We start from the raw sequence: 20420 nt of genomic DNA on the forward strand, positions 1-20420 counted from the left end.
CTGGCAACATGTTTAATGACTGTTTTCTTTTTTTTTTCATTTCCTTTTCTTTTTGTCTTCTTTTATGCCCAGTGTATTCCCCTCTTTGTGGAGGCTGTTCTGGAGCGCTTGACTCGAGGAGTTAAAACAAGTGAGCTCCGTACCATGTGTCTTCAGGTTGCCATAGCTGCACTCTACTACAATCCTGACCTACTTTTGCACACCTTGGAGAACATCAGATTTCCACACAATCCTGAGCCCATCACTGCACAGTTCATAAACCAGTGGATGAATGACACAGACTGTTTTTTTGGGCAAGTACTGAGAGGTTTTTTTTTGCAATATTTGATATTGACCAGCTGGTTTTCAACAATGGGAGAAACAACAATCACTCTTGAAAACTTTTAAAAGTTTAGTAAGGGATAAAAGGGACAATATCCAGCACTGGGGTGCTTGGCAATCTGCCAAAAGCACAATGTTAGCTTAAAACAATATTCTCTATATACTGTTATGTTACAGGGGTCCATGCATATTCATGGAAGTTTATACATATTCAAAAATTCCTTTGAGTTTACATGTTCTAGGAACTCTTTTGCTTGGTTTTAACCTTTGACTTGTCTGCATGCCATCTTGTAGACTAAATCAATATATTTTAATTCTTCTTGAGGCTCCATTCTGTTGTTTTGACACTTCTTAATAATTGGAGAGTCAGTATTAAGTCTTTTTCTCTTGGTGTCCTGGTTCTTGTCACTGTTATCATTCAGATAAGATGGTCCACAAATGTGAGAAACAGCCTAGCTATTTCACACCATTGTCTGGGCTAGTTACACAAATAAAAGCATTTTAATACATCACTCAGTTTTCCTTTTAATATTATGGTAAGGCCTAAGATATATTATATATTTATATAAGCTGTATGGTACATACATAAACTGACAGGTTATGTTATACCAAAAAGGAGTTAAAAGGGGTTACAAATTGTATTATATCAGAATCTTTGTGATCAATAATAGCTTGCAAAAGCTTATACATAGATGTGAAAGTCAGCAACTATATTTATCATTTATAATAAACAACATGCTAACTTTTTATCTGAAACACTGTGTACATACTTTCTCTTCTGTATTTTGTAAGTTATTTTTAACTGCTCCATTTAATTAAAAAAAAAAAACTTTTTGCAGTGAACCCCACTTCTGATTTTAAATGAATTTTCACAATCAACTTGCATATTTATCATTGCGTCATTGACTTCTTAGCATACTGCTGAACTTAAACATCACTGTGACCTCCCTTGAATGTGTGTGTGCTGCACTGGTGTGCATTCAGGCAGGAGCTGAGCATTTGTAAAGTTAATGAAGGGGAGCAAAGCCTGTCATCACCTAGCAAAGCTTGCACTGGATGTTGAGCAGAGGTGAAGGCCAGTGCTTGCCTCTCAGCTGAGATGTGATGTCTTAACTGTGAGATTCAAATCCACTTAAGGGCAAAGCAGACAAATGTAGTTAACAGGTACCTCTCACCTTCCTGCTAGAGTTTTGTTTTGTTACTGGAGACTGACATCTGCCTGCAGATGTATGGATAGGCTTAGATGGATGTCTTCCTTAAGTTGCTTCTTCCATACCTTGTGGTAGTATTATTGTTAATTGCCAAATTATTTTTATATCTACCAGCTTTACAAAAGGGCAAGACATTTTAGGATTTCCGTGTACCAATTTTCTTTTATGGCTGAAGCACAGTTCTTGAGTTTCATCTCTCGGTACTTTCATTTTTTTCTACTACATATCACATGCTGAGCAAATACAGAGACGGTAGGAAAGAAGATATTCCTAACAGATGGTAAACTGGAAGAGATTTATAGTCTGAAACAGTTCATCCTGGATCATTCAGTGAGAAGCTAGTCAGATTCAGAGAGGAAAAATGTTAGGGTCTGACTAGGCTCCAATCTCATATAGTACTGTGAACTACAGCTAAATTTTCAGTTCTTCTGTGTTGCTCTTCAAAAAGCATCAGCTACTGAAACTAAAACTCGTATTTGGAGCTGAGACAAAGGTTAACAAAGCCTGTGAAAGTGAAAAGTTAAACACGCGGTTGTCATGCCTGTCATTCTACCCAGACTGCACTTGAATGGCAGCAGAGGGTTAGAAGTCTCTCTTTGATCTGCTGCTACCAGCAGAGAAATAATTATCTGTAATATTGCTTAAATCTAGAAGTCACTCTTCCTTCTGTGCCATCTCCTCACTTTGTGGCTTCCAGGTGTAGGGTAGGGCTTTTGCTGTAGTACTGCTGGTGAGGCACTGTGATGTGCTGTAAGGGACTTCCTCCCTTTCCCTCAGGAGAGCACTGCTTCTAGCAGATCATTTATTTTCTTAGGAGTACTAAAGGAGCCCCAGATTCAGAGGCCTAACTGAACAGGAAAAGACAGAAGTGAAAAAAAAATTTGGTGTTCTTGAAACCCTTTCTTGGGTCCCCCCCCACCCCCAACAAGTTCATGTCTTCATCAGAGAGCAGTGGGCACCTTTATTTGCACAGCCCTTTTTCTCATCAGCTGCCATTTGTTGCTTTGGTTTACACTTTGCTTAGTTTCCATTAAGAGGCAGTTTTAGGCCCAGATTCAAATCATTTGGTAAACTCACAGATTCTAAACAAGATCAAAGTAGATCCACCTCCAGATGTGAAGGTCCAGGTGAATCTTGCTATCATTTCTTTGTCAGCCATGCAGGAAATCTGGAATGTGGGGGTGACAGTGGCTGTTCAAGATGCCTTGTCCATATAAATCTCACACTCTTTATGTGGACACTCCATACCTGGAAGTGTTCAAGGTCAGGCTGGATGGGGTTTTGAGCAACCTGGTCTATTGGAAGGTGCCCCTGCCCATGGCAGAGGAGTTGAAACTAGATGACCTTTAGGGTCCCTTCCACCCCAAACCATTCTATGATTCTATGTCTTTCTTCTGTTCCTGTGAAGTCTTAGTCCCCATAGATTGTGCTCTGCCACCAGTAGGGTTGTGCATGGCTGCGCATGCTCAGGCTGGAGTGTTTGCCAAAAGAATGCAGTATTCCTGGAGCAGCACATGTAAACACATGAGATGGAATCCATGCAGGGAAAATGCAGGGAAAAAGCAGTTACAGCAAGATAAGTAGCTGTTCTTCCATGTTATTAAAACCATGGAAACTATTGGAAAAAGTGTTACAAAGTTGGCATATTAAAAATTAGCCAGGCAAGGAGAACCAGAATTCCTTGTAAGACTGTGCATATATTCAGTATGTCATAGTGGAAGTCACATATCTGTGGTTGTGTGCTGATAGTGCCTATATACCACATGATATTGCATATATTTCTGAATGCTTTCTGACATAACTTCACACTAGAAAGCTTTTTGCAGAAACATTTGCTCCTTACTACTTTCTACTGTTTTACTGACAGCTGAGTTGGGTGAAACATCTGCATGACTTACGCTTATTCTCATACTAAAACTTCTTCTGTGGTAACTAGGGTGAAAGGAAAATCTCACTTGCTTCAAAAAAAACCCCTCAGTAAGTGATTTTGGGTTTTTTGAAGCTGAATAGGGTTATATATTTGATAGGAGTTTGAGTAGTTAAAAATCCTAGGTTTCTCAGAGTTGTATATAAAAATCCCAGTCTTATGTTGGTTCCAACTTTGCAGCTAGAAGGAAATGGCTAATTATTTGCAGTTTGTCCAGGAACTGGATTCTCACAGTAAAAGGAAAGGCTTAACAATTTTTCTCTGAAATACTTTCAGCTTGGTTTAAAATACAAAAGATTTTAAAATCCTTTGTGCTGTATTACAGGAATACGTGTTAGCAAGAAGAGGTCCTGTAGATTATGAGGACCACACACAGCTTGTTAAAAATAGATGTGGCTTGGAGTCGTGCATTGCAGTGCTGGGTGCTGTGTGTTTAACACTCCAGGCTTGATAAACCATTGAGGAATAAGCAGAGTCCCTGATTGTTAGGGAGGGCTATTGTGTGCGTCTGAGCAAATAAGTACAGATCTCAAAGCACAAATTACTAAGGAGAATCATATCCAGGCTCCCTTGAGCAGATGGAAGGGTGCTGAAATAATGAACCTTTTGATAGCAACAGAATGGTCCTGAAGCCATTCTTTGTTATTATGAAAATATATAAAGCTCTATTTTGCTTGTTCAGTCCTTAATACTGCTGGTGTGTAGTAGAATACTGAACTTCAGGCAAGGCAGATGCTTTTCCTGCTGTTTCTCTCTGCTGGCAGGTGAAAGAAAAGTCCCCTTCTGGCTCAGGTTCACTAAAGGTGGCTCAATGCCTGAATTTCTGCTGTCCTGCAGGGCCTTCTAATAACATGCATATTCTGAAGACATGTGTTCATTCTTGCAACTTCTCTCTTTAGCAGCTTTAAAGTGGAGCATGACAAATATGCTGTGGGTTTTGGTCATTTGGCCTGCTTCCCAATGATGACTCCTTTTCAAACAGCAAAGCTTTGTTCTTGTACTTTGATTGCTGTCCCAAAATGATAATTTAATATGAAGCTAAGCCATTAATTACTAAGATTTTTTCTTACATTTTACTGTTTCATTTTGCAATTTGTGTTGCGTAATGGTAGCTTTTTCAAATGTATGACAAAAAGTAGTGCTAAGGGTTGTTAGTTTACTCTGGTGCATGTGGCTGAAATTGCTTCTTTTTGCATTTGGGTCTTGAAGAAATTTCGTGGCTTCCCAGTGTCAAGATGCAGGATAGAAATCTTGTGCATAGATTAGAGAGCTTTGGTCACACTTGGATGACGGTGCTGACAAAAAGAGGAAGTAGTGAAAGCTTTTCCTATTTGTACTTGCACTGAGGATAACTCTCCAAATAACAGCTATCCTTCATTTATAGTTAGCATTATCTTTAGCTTGGCTTCTGGCCTGCAAAATGTTGGCTTGAGAGCGAACAGCTTGTTTTTAACGTGCAGGAGTAAGTTATTTCTGCTGAGAGGAGTAAGGGATTTATGGCTTTTTTTTCATGAAAGCAGACCCTGTTCCTCTATCTCAGTGTCCCTGGTTTGTATGCCCTCTTTTGTGACCGATGCCATCTGAAAAGAGAGGATTATGGTTACAGGAACGCTGCGTTCCTGCTTGCGCTTTAGTGTGTTTTTCAACACGTGTAACCAAGCAGCCAAACCCAGTGTGACAAAGTGTGTCATTTGATATGCTGCTTGACTTTGTTGTTCTTGGAAGGTCTACTGGGATCATAATGTTCTGCATGGTCATATATAATTTATTTTTGTTGTCAACTACTCTTGAGAATGAATCACTTCAGTAAATCCTAACAGGACTAACAACATGGGAGGTGTAATGAAATCCCTCCAAATCTCTAACCTTGTTTATGCACAAGTAAAGTTTAGAAAGCTGCAATACAGGATCACTTGTGTTACTTAAAGGATATAATAGTTCAGTAGCATGTTATAGAGGAACTTAGGTAATTAAATACTAAGCACTGAAGCTGTATATCTTTAGTGATTTTTGAAGTGGTGGATTGAGCTGGTAGTCCCCCTGTTAGTTTTATTGCAGCCTGTGGTGCCCATTTTATTTCTTCTCTCTTAACGTGTGTTCTCTTCATTCCAAAGTAAAACCGGTTGAGTAATGCAAGTATATCCCAGGAGTTTAGAGGATGGCCATTTTCTCCCAGCTCTTGAGGTTTGCTTGATTTCTCTAGGTTTTGCTGCAGAAGGCTTGCACAGAAGCTGTCAACATAAAATTGAATAGTTCAAACAAAAAAGCTACTCTCAAGCTCATAATAGCAGAATACTGTAATGTTAGTAGTTGGATACTTCTGATGTTTCCAGTAAAGGAAAACCAGAGAGTATCTGCAGAGTCATTTAGAGATTTTTTTTTCCATCTTGTTTGCAGAAATTCCTGTTTCTGGAAGTGAAAATGAGTTCTTATGTTTAAGAGCATAGGTTCTCACCTAGTTTCCTGACTGTGGTCCCATAAAGATCTTTCTGCTACTAATTTAATTAATTTCTTTCCCTTCAATTGTCTTCAGTTTGTTTTACTGGAGGTCTACTCATTTGTAAGTTCCCAGTTTGAGTATACTGCCAGTTACTCTTGATAAGATGGAATTATTTCCCTGCTTTCAACAGAGTTAGCAATGTGTCTCAAGTTAGCATTAGAAATTGTATATTGAAATATGTATGAGACAGCTATTCTGATGGACTTCTCATAATTTAACTTCAGCTATCCCTGAGGCATTCCATAAATGCACCCTGAGATTCAATGCATTCCCGCTTATCATTGCTCATCACTAATAGTTTTTGCCAGTTTCCATTCCTGAAACAGTACTGCTATCAAAACCAAGGCAAATTAATTTTCCATCTTATTCAATAATGATAATGTGTATCAAATGCTTTATTAAAAACAAGATAGTCTACATAATTATTAAACAGTATTTATTTAGCATTACAAATTTTGCATTTGGTAATCAGAAAAAGTTGCTCCAGGAATTTGACCAGTGCTTGAAAGATGTTTAATTGTTCTTGGACAAGTACTTTCCAGTGGGAAACTTGCATTCAGAACAAAGAAAATAGTTTGTGTAGGATCTTTGAACATAGACTTTGAACATAGACTCTGAGACATTGTCTTCTGCCATGTCAAGCACCAGGATTTTAATGTTCTCTGTATATCCTTGCAGTGAAAATCTGGTTTTGTCTAACAATTGTGTCTTGTTTCAGACTCCATGACAGAAAGATGTGTATAATAGGACTGAGCATCCTAATGGAATTGCAGAACCGACCACCTGCAGTGGATGCTGTGGCTGCCCAGATTGTTCCTTCAATCCTCCTCCTCTTCTTGGGCTTAAAACAAGTTTGCGCCTCACGAGAGCTCACAGAACATGAGGATCAAGCAAAAGATGAAAAACACTTTGCAGAAGATAATGGTAAAATCTCCCCTTTTCACATTGTGGATTTTGTCTGGATTTAATTTAAAGGGGGTAAGAAATTGCAGTTCATTTTTAAGACTCATTAGTCTGCTGAAAATAGCTCGGCTTACTGGGCGCTTGAAATACCATCTTAGGAGTTGATTTTTTCTCCCAAAGTGTAATCAAAATGTTTCAAGGTGTAACAGCTAACATTTTGTGAAGGAGTAGTATTGGTTCAAGAGTAATTTGCAGGTGTACTCTTCTGGGTTGTGAATATACTGTCTTCTCACATAGGCTGCAGGAGTTTGCCAGGACTCCACTAGGCATATTCTTACTTCCTGGAAAGAAGCTGTTCCACTATCCAGAAAGGTCTTTGAAAGACCTTTTTGATTGAATTTTAAAGGAGGTCCTGGCTGGTCTTCTTTGTCCGAATGGAAGGTTGTTTGCAGAGTAGGGTTTGAGACAGCTGAGGTTCCTTGAGCACACAGGCCTCTAACCTCTGTGTCTGCCAGAAGAGAAAAAACATCAAAGAATGCCTTACAGAGGGAATTGAGGGGAGAGAATTATCCAAAGCATTGCAGGCAAATTTGTTTGACAAGCAGTAGATGTTTTGAGGTCTGAAAATTAGATTGGATGTAAGCAGATTATGTAATCCACTCACATTTCACCCATGATTGTTCTGTAATGGAATCACAGAATTCTTCTCAATACATAGGAATATAGTATGAAAACAGCACAGGAATGTCCAAATCTCTGTCCTGTGATTCAGTCCCTGCTTGCTGCTTCTATAGTCATCTTTATTCTTTCTAAACTGTTAACACAGGAAGAGTTGCAGGTTTGGAAATGAAGGTTTTGGTTTTTTAAAATCCTGATTATATATCAGAAATACTTTTCCTTAAGTAAGAAAAAGCATTTAGAATTGCAGGTTATAGTTGCAGTTCATTCAGGGGGTCATAGTTTCATAAGCAGAACGGAAGGTAACACCAACTTAACATGTTGGTTTATGTTGTTCAAATAAGGCAACACACAAGAAGAGAAGGCATACAGTTGGTCTACAGATGGATTTCTCATGATTTTATGTGCATTTGTGAATTCTATGCAAGTCTCTGTAATGTAAAAAGCAGAGTGATGGACCATTTCTTGGAAGATATTTCCTCAAAAATTTTGGACCCTATGATTGCACAATGACTGCATAAATGAAAGAAGAAAAAAGATGGCAGTTCCACATTCCTCAGGTCTGCGTAGAAACAAAAGTTTAACTGATCTTGAATGTAGGAATTGTTTTAACATTTAACATAAGACTATTAAAGATTTTGGGGAAGGGGTGTTAACAGATGGTCCCCTTTCCAGCCAAAATGTAGATTTACTAATTATTTTTAATTCATCTGTCATTGTTTCCTTGTAGTTTTAAACTTTGTTTTACAAAACATATCAATGGTTTTGCAGAAGAGATACCGAGTGATGAGGATGAGACAAATGAAGTGAGCCAGGCAATGCAAGAGAACCACAGTGGAGGAGGAGGTGGCAGTGCTGGAGGTGGAGAGGAAGAGGATGAAGACGATGATGATGATGATGACTGGGATGAAGATGCATTGGAGGAGACTGCTCTTGAAGGGTTCAGCACACCTCTTGACCTTGAAAATGGTGTTGATGAATACCAGTTTTTTACACAAGCACTTCTGAGTATGTGTTTGCTGGTTGGCAGAATGATATAACATGATGAAATCATGTTATAATTTGGAGATGTTTATAGTCATCACTGGGGAAAACCCTTTTCTTTGTTACAAGTAATGGTTTGGATTACTGAAATGATAAAATGTGATCTCGTTTTCTAATGTTAGTCCTCCAATTTTTTGGCTTACTAGTGCTGCAAAAAAAACAAATGGTAGCAAATAGAGCCAGAGATTAATTCTCTTCACATTCTCCCTCAGAATTTTTCAATCACAGCCTAAATAAGTGGGGCTCGGTCACTAGAGGGACTCGTATATAGAGAATATTTGTCACCTTCTTGATGTTAATGGAGAAATTATTTTCTTCCTTTCCTCTTTCACTAATCCTGTTGCTTTTAGTTTTCATATGAGTTTTAAATGAGAAGATTCAATTCACATTGTCCATGAGTAATGGCCACGTGGTTAATGTTCTGTTTCAGAAAGCAGAGGATGTAATTAAGTTCCCCAAAATGGATTGCCTCTATTAGAATGGGAATTTTGTGCAAAGAAAACCGACAGGAATACTGATCTTGTTTTGCAGTGCAGATTCTGTTTTAAAACCAGCCAGAATTTCTATGTGTTTCAGTTTGTTCCCCTGAAATGAACGTGTATGTAAGCTGATGGTCACTTTTCCTCCATTGCTGCCCTGACAGCGGTGCAGAGCCGGGATGCAGCCTGGTACCATTCCCTGACTGCGCCATTGAGTGAGGATCAGAAGAAACAACTGCAGGAGATCTACACATTAGCAGAGCACCGGAGAACTGCTGCAGGTGAGTCACTTCCCTGGGCCCCTTTCAGCTATTGCAGAGATGTTTTAACTGCTTCTAATCTGTAACAACCACCTCTGTGCTAATTAACGTTTTCTAGGAAGCGTGAACAGGATATCATGATTACATTATTCCTTGCCTGGAAGTGTGTGTTATTCAGAGTAAGTTTACTGTTGTTTCTAATTAATTGCCTTCTCTTTGACTTGTGCTGCTGGTTTTTTCAACATGGTTTGGCCTAGTTTTACACTTTACAATTTGACATTTGAAATGAAGAACAAATTAAGGCAATATCTATCTGCAGCCAGGCATTTGATGAAGATTACTATCAGTTATTATATGTATAACAGTTTTCTAACTTTTTAACTACTTATGTTGCCTTGCAGTTAGTGTGAGGTTTTAGATGTGTAGAAAGCTTGCATCATGGAAAATAAATTCAGATTTAATCAAAAAGAATAGTGTAGCATAGACTGATTTGGTAAAGGATTCATTTCTCAATTCTGTTGTAGAGGTGTGCACATTTATGCCCTCAGAGAAAACCTGAGTGTAATTTATTCCTGTCACTGCATTTAGGAAATTTTGACTCAGCTGAGAGTTTTTTCCATAACTTTGCATTCGTAGTTGAGCTGTATTGTCTCTGACAAAGCCGTTCTCTATAGACTATTTTTCATATCCTTTTTCTTTGAATTCTAGAGACTAAGACAATAGAACAACCAAGTGGCTACACATTTGACAACAAAGGACTGATTACAGCATTTAATTTTGCTGGAAATACTCCCGGTGGCAACTGAAGGATCGGCTACAAAGGTCAATGGGAAGGGTCTCATCATTACATTTTCTTGAAATCATCATGACTTCTGAGTGATAGGGGAGGGTAATTTAATGCTGCTGAAGGTTTTCTGGGAAATAGCAGTGTGCTTCCCCCACCAGAATGCTCTCTCTAACCAGCTACTGTAATGTACAAATTCTTGTGGTGTTTTTATAATTTGGTGGACTGAAAGGAAATGTTTGTCCTCAAGGAACCTGGATGACCGGGAGGGGCCAGGCTGCATCTGATTGAGTTGCACTTCTCAGGTTTTTGCTGTGCAGAATTGTTAGATTCATATGGATAACAGTGCCTTCTGTTGTACATGGATTGCCTGAACAAATGGATTTTGGAGTGCATTATAATTTTTTAAGTGTAAGGACATTTCTTGATACACTGTAAGCCTTGGTTCCATGTTTTCCAATCACCTGCTTTTTACTGCTCGGTTTAATTGTTTGTTGGTTGCATACAAATTGCTGGATTCAGAATATTAGCACACCGTCCCTATTTGGTGCAGACCAAATATGTACAGGGAGGTGTCTGTTGGAGTTGCAGAGCATACACTGGTTATGTCAAAGGGTCTTAACAAAACGGCAGATTTTCCCTTGATGCGGTAGTCTTAAATTATTTCTCTTAGCCATGAATTCAGTTTGCTTGAGTTTCAGTGGCTTGCTTGGCAGGTGGCTACCCTAAATCTACATCAGTATTAGCTCCTGCCTGGACAAGTGGTGTGGCCCTCTCATGTAGATGTTCTACATGACAGCTTATTTCTGCTATTATTGATGAATATTCAATTATATGTGGAATAATCTCTTCTGGTTTTTTTCATTCATTACCATTCCAGTGTAGGGCTGAATAATGTGGTACAAAATATTTGCAATATTTTATTTATTTTGATAGAAGAACAGCTTCAAACTTACTGTTACACTCTGTGATTGTATTTCTGGTCTGCATTGCAGTTGGTTATTCTTGTTCTATGTTGAAATTTCTGCTGACAGATTTTTTTCCTGAATTTTGAAGACTGGTTTCACCACTGGAGGTTTAGACTAGATATTAGGAAAAATTTCCTCATGGGAAAGATGGTCACACATTGGGACAGGTTGCCTAGGGAAGTGGGAAGAATCAACATCCCTGGAAGTGTTTAAGCAACACATAGATGTGGCACTTAGGGACAGGGTTTTGCAGTGAACAGGGGATTAACAGTTGTGCTTGATGACCTTAGAGGTCTTTTCCAGCCTAAAGGGTTCTATAGGACAAGGTGATTGTGGAGAAGTTCATTTAGAGAGGAAGTGATACCAGTACTAATTTGAATAGGTACCCCTCCTTTAGGCCTACTGGGATCTCAGTGGTGTAGCAAAAAGAAGCAGGGGTGCTTTAGAATTTGAACTTTGGATTGGAGATAAAATGTTTAGACCAGATTTTGTCTCTGTGTTAATTTCTTTATGATTTAAAAATATTCACCCATCAATTTTAAACACATACTAATAATCTACTTCTTTACAGCAGTGTCCCAAATAAAAAGTCAAAGCCTTTCCCATACTCCATCAAATTTTCCACAACTACAGTAAATTACAGACTGCTGGCTCTGTGCAGTGCTGAAGCTTTCATTTTGTTATTTTGGGTGAGTCTGATAAATCTGAAGCACTCTGTGCCTTGGCTTCTGGAAAAGGCCAGAGAATCTCTGCCTGTTCCTTCTGGAATTTTCCTAGCCTGGTAGCTGTGGGGCAGAATGTTCCCTATGCTTCCCTGTTTCCTGCACCTTTTTGTCAGACACTAAGGCTGTTTCTATGGTGCTGCTTCCTCTTTCTTTTTTTTTTGCCTTCCTTTCCCCAGCAGCTACAGAGTAAAGTTGGCCTGGTTCATGTAGGTTTTTGACTGATGCTGCTTAGTTAATAGCAACAGTGAAAATGTCTCATTTTTAGGCCTGTTGTACACATGGAGGTTGTGAGAATTCCAGGGTCTGTATTTCCAAAAGGGACAGGCTCTTTAAAGTCAAGCAGCATAGGGGCAGGATATCCTTTATTTTGAATGTCAGGTTATGAAAATTACAGGTCCTTGCTAATTTAGGCCTGGGGGTGCATTGACTGAGGCAGTAAGTGGGAAAACAATACATCCAGTTTGTTGGGGAGTTTATCAGAAACCACAGCATGTTTGAAATTATACACGAATTTAAGAGCTGGTTTTTGGAAGTTAAGGGCACTGGTGACTTCTCTCTTACCCGTTAATTGAAGTTAGGTATTATGCAGGTAAACTGTTTAAGCCCTTTATTACTTTATTAAAACAAACAAGATTGTCAAGTTGGGTTTCTTTCAAAATCCATACTGATGTGCAGAGTAGAAGATGGATTTATTTTTCTTCTGCTAATGAGGTTGCTTGCACAGTCACAGGCTAATATTTAGTAGTTGATGTGTTCCAGGTAAAATCTGCTTTTGCATAGCATCATCTTGGTGTCACTAAGCTGAAATATGGCTGCTCCCTAGTTCTGCTTCTTGTATACTTTTCAAATCAGCTGCCAAGAAAATTTCATCCAGATGTTTCACACAAGAGTTTAATCAGCATTGTGGAGTTGGGAATCTTTGTTGTCTTTTTTGCATTGGGGTCAGAGATGTCTGAGGGAATGGCATGTAAAAAGGTTAAATGCCTTTCCCTTCCCAGAAGATTCATGAGCAAATGTTTCTACTGGCAAAAGCAAATGTTAATTATTTTATTCCTTTTTTTTAAAAAAGGGTTTTCATCCAGAAAGATTTATTGGGCTCTGACCTCCATTTTAACATATGGTTCTCTTTTAACATGATAAATACCCATTTGTACATGATCATAAATAGGTTATGGATTTTAGGTGTTTCTTTCTGAGCTGTGTCTAGCTTTGTACTACATTAAAGGGAGAGTAACACAAATGTGCATTTACTGTCTCACTTCGAAGCTGAAGTAATCGTGGAGTATCAGATACCAGCACTGCCAACCAAGCATGATGTATTTGCCATTGGAAGGATAGAGAATGATGAATGTATTGCAAAATAAAACAAAGGCTGATAACTGGTGACTTATGTTGCCCCCTGGCCATAATCCCAAAGTATAAAGATGATCTGTGTGGGCACCACAGTGGCTTTACATAGGAAATTAGTGTTATGGGGGTTATGTCATAGCAAATGTGATTGCATAAGCTGCTTTTCCAGATAAAATTAACTGATCCTGAGTATTGAACTGCATATGCTGTTTTGTCACTTGTGAAAGGAAAATAAGAATCACCACATGTTTTAGCTGCCTCTTTTTGCTGTCTGTCTTTTAGCATGGAAGTACATTGCTTGCTTTCATTACAAAGCAGAATCTTTAATCACAATGGCCAGCTCCAGGAAGAGTGCAGAATATCAAGCTGAGGAAAAGGTTGAAAAAGCCCAAACCTCAACAATCCCCCAAAACCCACATGTGCACAATCTGACTGAAATGAATGTACTTTGGTAGTGTTAAGTCAAAATATTTAAAGAATGTCACACAAAATGATATTGTGAGATTCTTTGCTTTAGGGAAAAAGGCTGCCTGTGAGGTGTGAGGGAGCCATGAAATGCTCTGCTTTAGGACATACCCTTTGCCTGTGAAGTCCTGGCAGCTTGTGGCTCAGGATTCCATCATGCATTGTAGAGAAGAGATTGTAGGACAGTAGAGGATTTTTTTTTCCTTACTACAAAACCAGAGTCTGTCTTGAGATTGCCTTGAGCAAAAGGAATTTTAGACAATGTGAATGATTAACTGTCCTGTTTCCAGAATGCTTTCCTGTCTTTTTCGTTCCTCCTTTTCTTTTGTCAGCCACAGTGTTATTGGATATTTCAGGGAGTTTTCAAAAGACCTGAAAAGGTAAACCTTAAACAATTTTTATAAATTATTTTTCTTGAAGCAATTTATCAGTTGCGTTTCTTGCTGTAGAACAGCCTCTCGTTTGACATACACAGATGACACAGAACTTCAAAAGCCCCTCACTTGTGCCTGTGGTTTGATGAGCCTTTCTGTGATTTACTCCTTAATATGGGCACTTTGAAATCCCCATACCTTGTACTGAAATTTGCTCAAAGGATAGGCAAAAATGCACTATGTAATGGAGTATCCAGTCCTCATTCTGAGATATGCCCCAGTCAATCTTTTGTTAATATTTGGCAGTCTGGTGGTCAGTTCCTCAAGGATCTCTGTCTCTGATTGAGGACATTCTTCAAGTCCAAGAGCCTGTCTCTGCAGGTAGACAGAGAACCAATTTTCCCGCACTGCAGAAAAGCATACAGCAGGCATGGCTATGAACTTTTTGATCTTAGGTGTGAAAACAGCATTCTTTTCTCTGGGATATCAGGTCTTAACCCACGTGGGTGAGGTACAGTAGAGATGCATGTTCCCATTGTGTTTAAGGAAGCCAGCCACTATTCCAGATACCAGAAAGTCTCAGCATAAAACCATTTCGTAAAGGGGATGTGTGACGAGGCCAAGCTGCTTGCTTTGGACACCTCTTCCACTGCTACAACTTTTGTTAAACTAATCAGGGAAAACCAGTCTGGGAAAAATGAAAGAAAATTAAAGCAGTGCTTGGGCACTGGACAGGCTGAAACTTTCCTGGCCTGTGGATCTATTTCTGATACTCACTGCAAATACACACAGATATTCTTCAAACACAATATGCATCATCTGTATGGATATCAGTACCCTGACTGACAGCCATGCATGAGAGATGAAGACTTAATGTGATTTTTCTCTGGCAGAAATCAGATGCATCCCTTTAAAAAGTCTGGAAACTGCTTGTCCTGACTGATACGCAATCACCAACGTGAGACAATCAGTGGGATTACAATCTTTGTTAAAGATGATCAGCATACCTCCTAAAGGGCTACTGAAAGTGCTCTTTGTGTAGGAAGCTGGCAGATGAACTACTCTTGGACTAGAAGAGTTTTGGGGAACACCAATTCAGAGAGAATCTGCAGGCATATGTAGTTGTGATGAATTGGGAAAGGATCCATCTAAATTGAGGGGGTGCTTTTGATATGATCTGAGATCTGCAGCATTCCCTAAGTGACCTAGGTCTCCTAGAGCAGCATCCAAGAACTTTGTCCCATGCCTGCCTTTCAGAAGAGAATGTGCTTGGGCAGCCCCAAATTTGGTGCAGTGCTTTGAACTTGAGATCACAAAACAATTTTGATTACAATTTGTTCATAACAGAAAAATGAGGTGGAAGTGGTATATTAATGCTAGAATTCTCTTTGTAGGCTGTATAGAGGTTCACAGTTTAAGAGTTTGGCTCTGTTCATGGTGGGGTAGGAGTTGAAGTTCCAGATACATGGATTTCTCAAATGTGAATACAATAGCGTCAGCTGCAGGATTCACCTGAGAGTGTCGGTCAAGGGCTGCCTTCTGGACCATCCAGATTATGTCACATGAAGTGAAATGCAAAAACTGTGAAACTACTTGATAGTTAAAGCTGTTGAGCAACAAAAAAATTTATTGAAATGAGATTTTAATATTATTCTCAGGTATGTTTTAATTTTCATATTTTGTGCCCTTATACGAAATGTAAAATTACTGCATAACATAGAGGCCTATTCATGTCTCACAGAACTGTTTACCACTGAAGGTGTTTATTCAGGAATTGTTCCTCATTTTTAGGTATTTTCAACATGTTTATTAGTGAAGTTGCACATATCCACCTTTCACCACTTTTCATGCACAGAGATCTTGGAAATGAACTTAACAAAAGGAAGAACAGTGCTTTGAAAAGAGAAGATTATGCATAAGCAGGTTATTTTTAGAAAACAGAAGAACTATGGCTTCTGAAGAAAATATGAAACCGTAAATATTTATACAAAAGTGCATGAGGTAAAGAAATTAATGTAAGACAATATAAGCAAGACATGTTCTTTGATCACAGCTGTAGTGTTTCTTTTTCATTGCCAAACAGTGTGTGACACTTACTTTTGATTACATGTGTTGTTGGAATAACGCCTAACATAAATCACATGAAATGTTTTGGGGGCTCAAAAAGAGACCAAAGAGACCATGCACATTTCTTTTGATACTAAAAGCAAGGAGATGAGCCCAGGACTGCTGTGTCTGGAGGGAGCCTGCTATGTGCTACATTAGCAGATTGAATTGCAGGATCATCACCTTTGTAAAAAGCCTGAAATACTAAACTGAGCGTTGGCTTTGAGGGCAAGAACTGACAAATGCAAAGCATGCATTGATGACAAGAAGAACCTCTTCCTAGCTTAAAGAATTCTGCACAGTGTTCTCTTAAGCTGTGCTGAATTTGCTTTAAAAACAGTAATAAATCTTATTGCTTAGGTCGAATGTTACATCTGTTGTGCATTTATATGGGAAGAATAATATATTTCTTAAAAAAATGTAACATGCCACCTACCAAGGAGCCAAATCCCATTTTATAGCTGCTTTTCATACAGCTATAAAACTTCTTTGCTAGAACACGCGAGAATTAATTTTAAACAAATGTGTGTGCTATCCAGAGTTAATATGTGCATTTGTGTAGCAGTGTTTGTTAATCTCTGACCTGTGAAGGCAGCTGTTCACTTACACACGTTGGCTGTGAGAGAACATAACTGATGTTTGATGCAGAACACCCGAACGCAATTCTCAAAATATCAAACTAGTGAAGATAGTCATCTGCACCATAGCTTCAGCCAGTCTGCTGTGCATGCAATTCATAAAGAAGACACTGTTACCAGCCTTCCACAGGACAAGAAACGAATTTTTCAGGCAGGAACTGCAAGCCTGGTATTCATATCAGTGGAGTATTTCTCTGGTGGTGAGTTGCTGCTGTTTGTTAAATTGCATTGATTGATAATGCTTGCCCTTTACTGTATGGACCACTTCTGTGTGTCCTCCACAGTGTCTCTCTAAAAGCAGTCCTTAGTGGTCTGTGTTTTTGAACTAGGGAGGCTGAATTAGTGTAATTTGCCCAAAGCCATAGCAACGTGTTGCAGCTGGCATGAGAAATTAAAATTCTGGCTCTGTATAAGTGCCTGCGAGTTTTGCTATTGGTTCCAACGGAGCTAGGATTTTACCCATGCAATTTGCTAGGTCCTGGTGTTTGGATTGCTACTGATACCTTCCACACCACCTCTGCCAGAACATACTTAATTTATGACATTGCTCAGCAACAGCAGGTTCCACTATTGAACTGCAATTTTAATCTGTCTAGCAGTGACACTGTTTAATTGTATTTTATGTGGGTTGCTTGGTATGACAAGGTCTCCTGGAGAAAAAATGGTTCTCAGCAAGGTGATGAATGACATCCCAATTGCTAATTCCCCTTGAGGCTTTGAAGTCAATCTGATGGATTGGAAGCAGAATTCCAGATGACTGGCGGTATCATCTGTGCCATGTGTGAGGGTGCAGGTTGGGAAGCCCCTCTGAAGGTATTACCAAACATCCTGGATTGGTTGTGAGGTTGCAGGTTGTGATTGCCACTTCTAACAGGCTCTAAAGAGTGTATTTGTTACCCAGGTAAATATTTGTCTCCTATGCTGCCTCCTGCCCTCTAACAGTGTTGATATTTTTTGGACTGGAATCACATTCTTAACCTGAATTCTAACTCCCAGTCTCTTAAAATGGTAATTTGTTCCATTTGGTTCCCAGCAAGGATGAAATAGGATCAGCGTTTTCTTTCTCTTGTTACCAGGTATGTTAAATGAACAATTTAAATAATTTAAATACCTGTTTGATTAAATTACTGGGACTTTACCCAATGTCATACAGTTTCCTGCTGATTTTTTTTTTCCTGGCAGAGCTCAAGCTACATGGTATTGTGTGCACATCAGGAAAACTCTCCATAGTCACATAAATGAGATTCTGAGCAAAATACAGAGTATGGAAAGGTCATATCAGTATATGAATAATGGATTTTTTCCTTCTTTTATTAAATGCATTGGCCTTCTATCTCTCAGCTCCTTGTAGAGCAGAATGTGCAACTACAACAACTAAGGATACCTTTAGTGGTTTCTGTTAAATAGAAATAGTCCATACTTTCCTTTTTCCACAACATACCTTGCCTGCCCTGCGAGGTTGCTGTGCAGAGTGTGGTAATGGGGCCAAATGTCTGCACCTTTGTGTAGGGATTTGAGCACAGCCATGGGGCTGGCACTGGGCTCTCAGCAGCAGTTGTGGCTGAGCTCTGCAAGAGTTGTGTCCTCACAAGGAGTGCACATCCTGTGTCTCATTTTCCTCCAACCATAAGGATCTTCCTGGAGAATGCAGGGGGTTGAACAAAGCTGCAACAAGAATAATCGGAGAACGCCACAGTGCATCTGGCTGGGCGCTGAACTGAATCGGTTATCACCATCCTTTGCTATGTATAGACCACTCAGAAATGTGTCAGCATGAGGTGAGATAAACAGAGATATGGAGTCTAGTTCCTCATTGTGGCAAGGATCATAATTCTGCCAAACAAGAATCAACTCAGGGTGAACAGCGTGATTAGCTCTATTTCTATTACTGTTTTGAAGAAAAACTGACAAGGATCTGTCTGCACAATTGTGATGGAGGAAAAACAAAAAGCCAGCCTGGTCAAGAGAGAATCCATGTGCAAGAAATAGCCTAAACATTGATTTCACTGGAGCAGCAAGCGTGGAAATCACTACGAAGAAGAGCGACTATTCCAGATGTTCAGTTACAGAATATTTATCCCAATGCATTGTTAATCAAAAGGTTTACTGATTACATGAAGGTAGATCTAAGGTAAAGAGGTTGCAGATACTTTCCTATTGTGCTGCTCTGATCTGTAAGTACTTTGGAACCCAGGGCTGTCTGAGCCACCAGGCTGGAGGCTCTAAAGGAACTTTCCTGGCTGCCAAAGGTTGTTGTGTCAATAAGTGAGAATTCTGCACAGTCTCAGGCTGCCTCCATTAATGTGGTTCCTTCTTCTTAAGTCTGGTGAAGGCTCATTTGATGTTTTGTTTAATGGGATTTTCTGTTGGTCATTGATATTCTTCTAATAAAATACAGAAACCACTGTCACTGTGTGGCTGAAGTAGCAGTTGGTTTTGTTGCAAATCATTCCTGGCTGCCTGTCACAAAAGGAGTGCTTGTGTTAGTCTCTGTCTGCTCTGATTAGGCTTTGTTACCCTCTCACTTTGTTGTCTGTTCTGTAGCTTCACAATGCAGTGATCTTCCAGGCCATCAGGATGTTGTCTTAGATCTTCAGCTTCTGCTTTTTGTAAATACAAAATTTCCTCACTTCATTGTGATTCTGGATTTCTCTGTCCTCTTCTCACGTGTGCACCTCTTTGGGGTTTGTGACTGTGATCTGCTGAATTAGGAATCCTAACTGTGGAGTGGTGCTAGATTTTTCTGTCAATAGATATTCCCATAAAGCATGGATCATGAGATTCTCCTATTGTTCTCTTTCTTTCTTTAGATACAGTTTGATGTAAAATGTTTTCAAATAGATTTTGTGCATTTTTTTTCAGTGTTTCAGGATCAAATTACTGAATCAAGGCCCACATCCTTACATGATGAAATTCTGTAACTGTACTGCAGGTTGGGGAAGATACAGAAAACATAAGGCAAACACATCCAAGACTAACTATGACAAGAAAAAGAGAGTATTGCTTTGCTTAATATTTATATTTAAAATATCTCCATATTTTTGCTTTGTTCGTTTTGGGCAGGGAACATTTAATTTGCTTCTACTTTTTATTTGGGTATGGAGCTGTAGTTGACTTTTAACTCTGGATTTTACTTTATGATGGTATTGCTGCAGGAAAATATAGCACCAGCTACTTAATGTCACAGGATCTGTGCTAGTTTATTTTGTTGCCATTTTTGTGGCTTTCATCCAAGGTCGCTTGTGTCATGGGACACCTGAGTCCAAGATTTATTCTGCTGCAGGAGATTGCCTAGCAGTACACTAACAGTTCATAATCTAAAGAATTTTTGAAGCTATATTAAAGCACAGAAAAACATTTTATCCTTCTCTGAATGGTTTCTGTTTTACAACAAAACTTTGTACAATAACATTTTCTTAGTTTTCAAAAAATATCCTCCTTTTGGTTGAGGAAAAAATAGAGGGCAAAAATCAGCAACTGTGAACCTTTGAAGATGTACAGATGAGCACGAGGATATGGAATGCTAGTAGGTAGATAAGGAAAAAAAATAAGCACACTACCTAATTTTAGTCACCTAATTTAGTTAGGAGGCTTATCTTGTCAGATTTTTGTTAGGAGGGTGAGGGATAGCCAGAGTTGTGCTCCTAAGGCATCAGATGCTCAAAGTCATCCTCTGGCAAAGCCTGC

General features: G+C 39.1%; 1 protein-coding gene across 3 annotated transcripts in view; it reads left to right on the top strand.

Moving 5' to 3' along the window:
• Positions 1 to 19139, top strand: part of IPO8 (importin 8) — a 49780-nt gene extending 30641 nt beyond the window's left edge. The window contains exons 21-26 of one of the 3 annotated variants that reach the window (XM_041467181.1): positions 73 to 293; positions 6678 to 6883; positions 8312 to 8548; positions 9228 to 9344; positions 9442 to 9502; positions 10032 to 19139. In XM_041467181.1, coding sequence (XP_041323115.1) covers positions 73 to 293; positions 6678 to 6883; positions 8312 to 8548; positions 9228 to 9344; positions 9442 to 9464 — 804 coding nt within the window. In that variant the 3' untranslated portion in view covers positions 9465 to 9502; positions 10032 to 19139. Of the gene's footprint in view, positions 1 to 72; positions 294 to 6677; positions 6938 to 8311; positions 8549 to 9227; positions 9345 to 9441; positions 9503 to 10031 lie in introns of those variants that run through there. The other 2 variants (XM_041467180.1, XM_041467182.1) reach the window with 2 other exon arrangements.
• The last annotated feature ends 1281 nt before the right edge of the window (positions 19140 to 20420 follow it).

This window comes from Pyrgilauda ruficollis, unplaced genomic scaffold, assembly GCF_017590135.1.
Source record: "Pyrgilauda ruficollis isolate IOZ18807 unplaced genomic scaffold, ASM1759013v1 scaffold201, whole genome shotgun sequence".
Taxonomy (NCBI): Eukaryota; Metazoa; Chordata; class Aves; order Passeriformes; family Passeridae; genus Pyrgilauda; species Pyrgilauda ruficollis.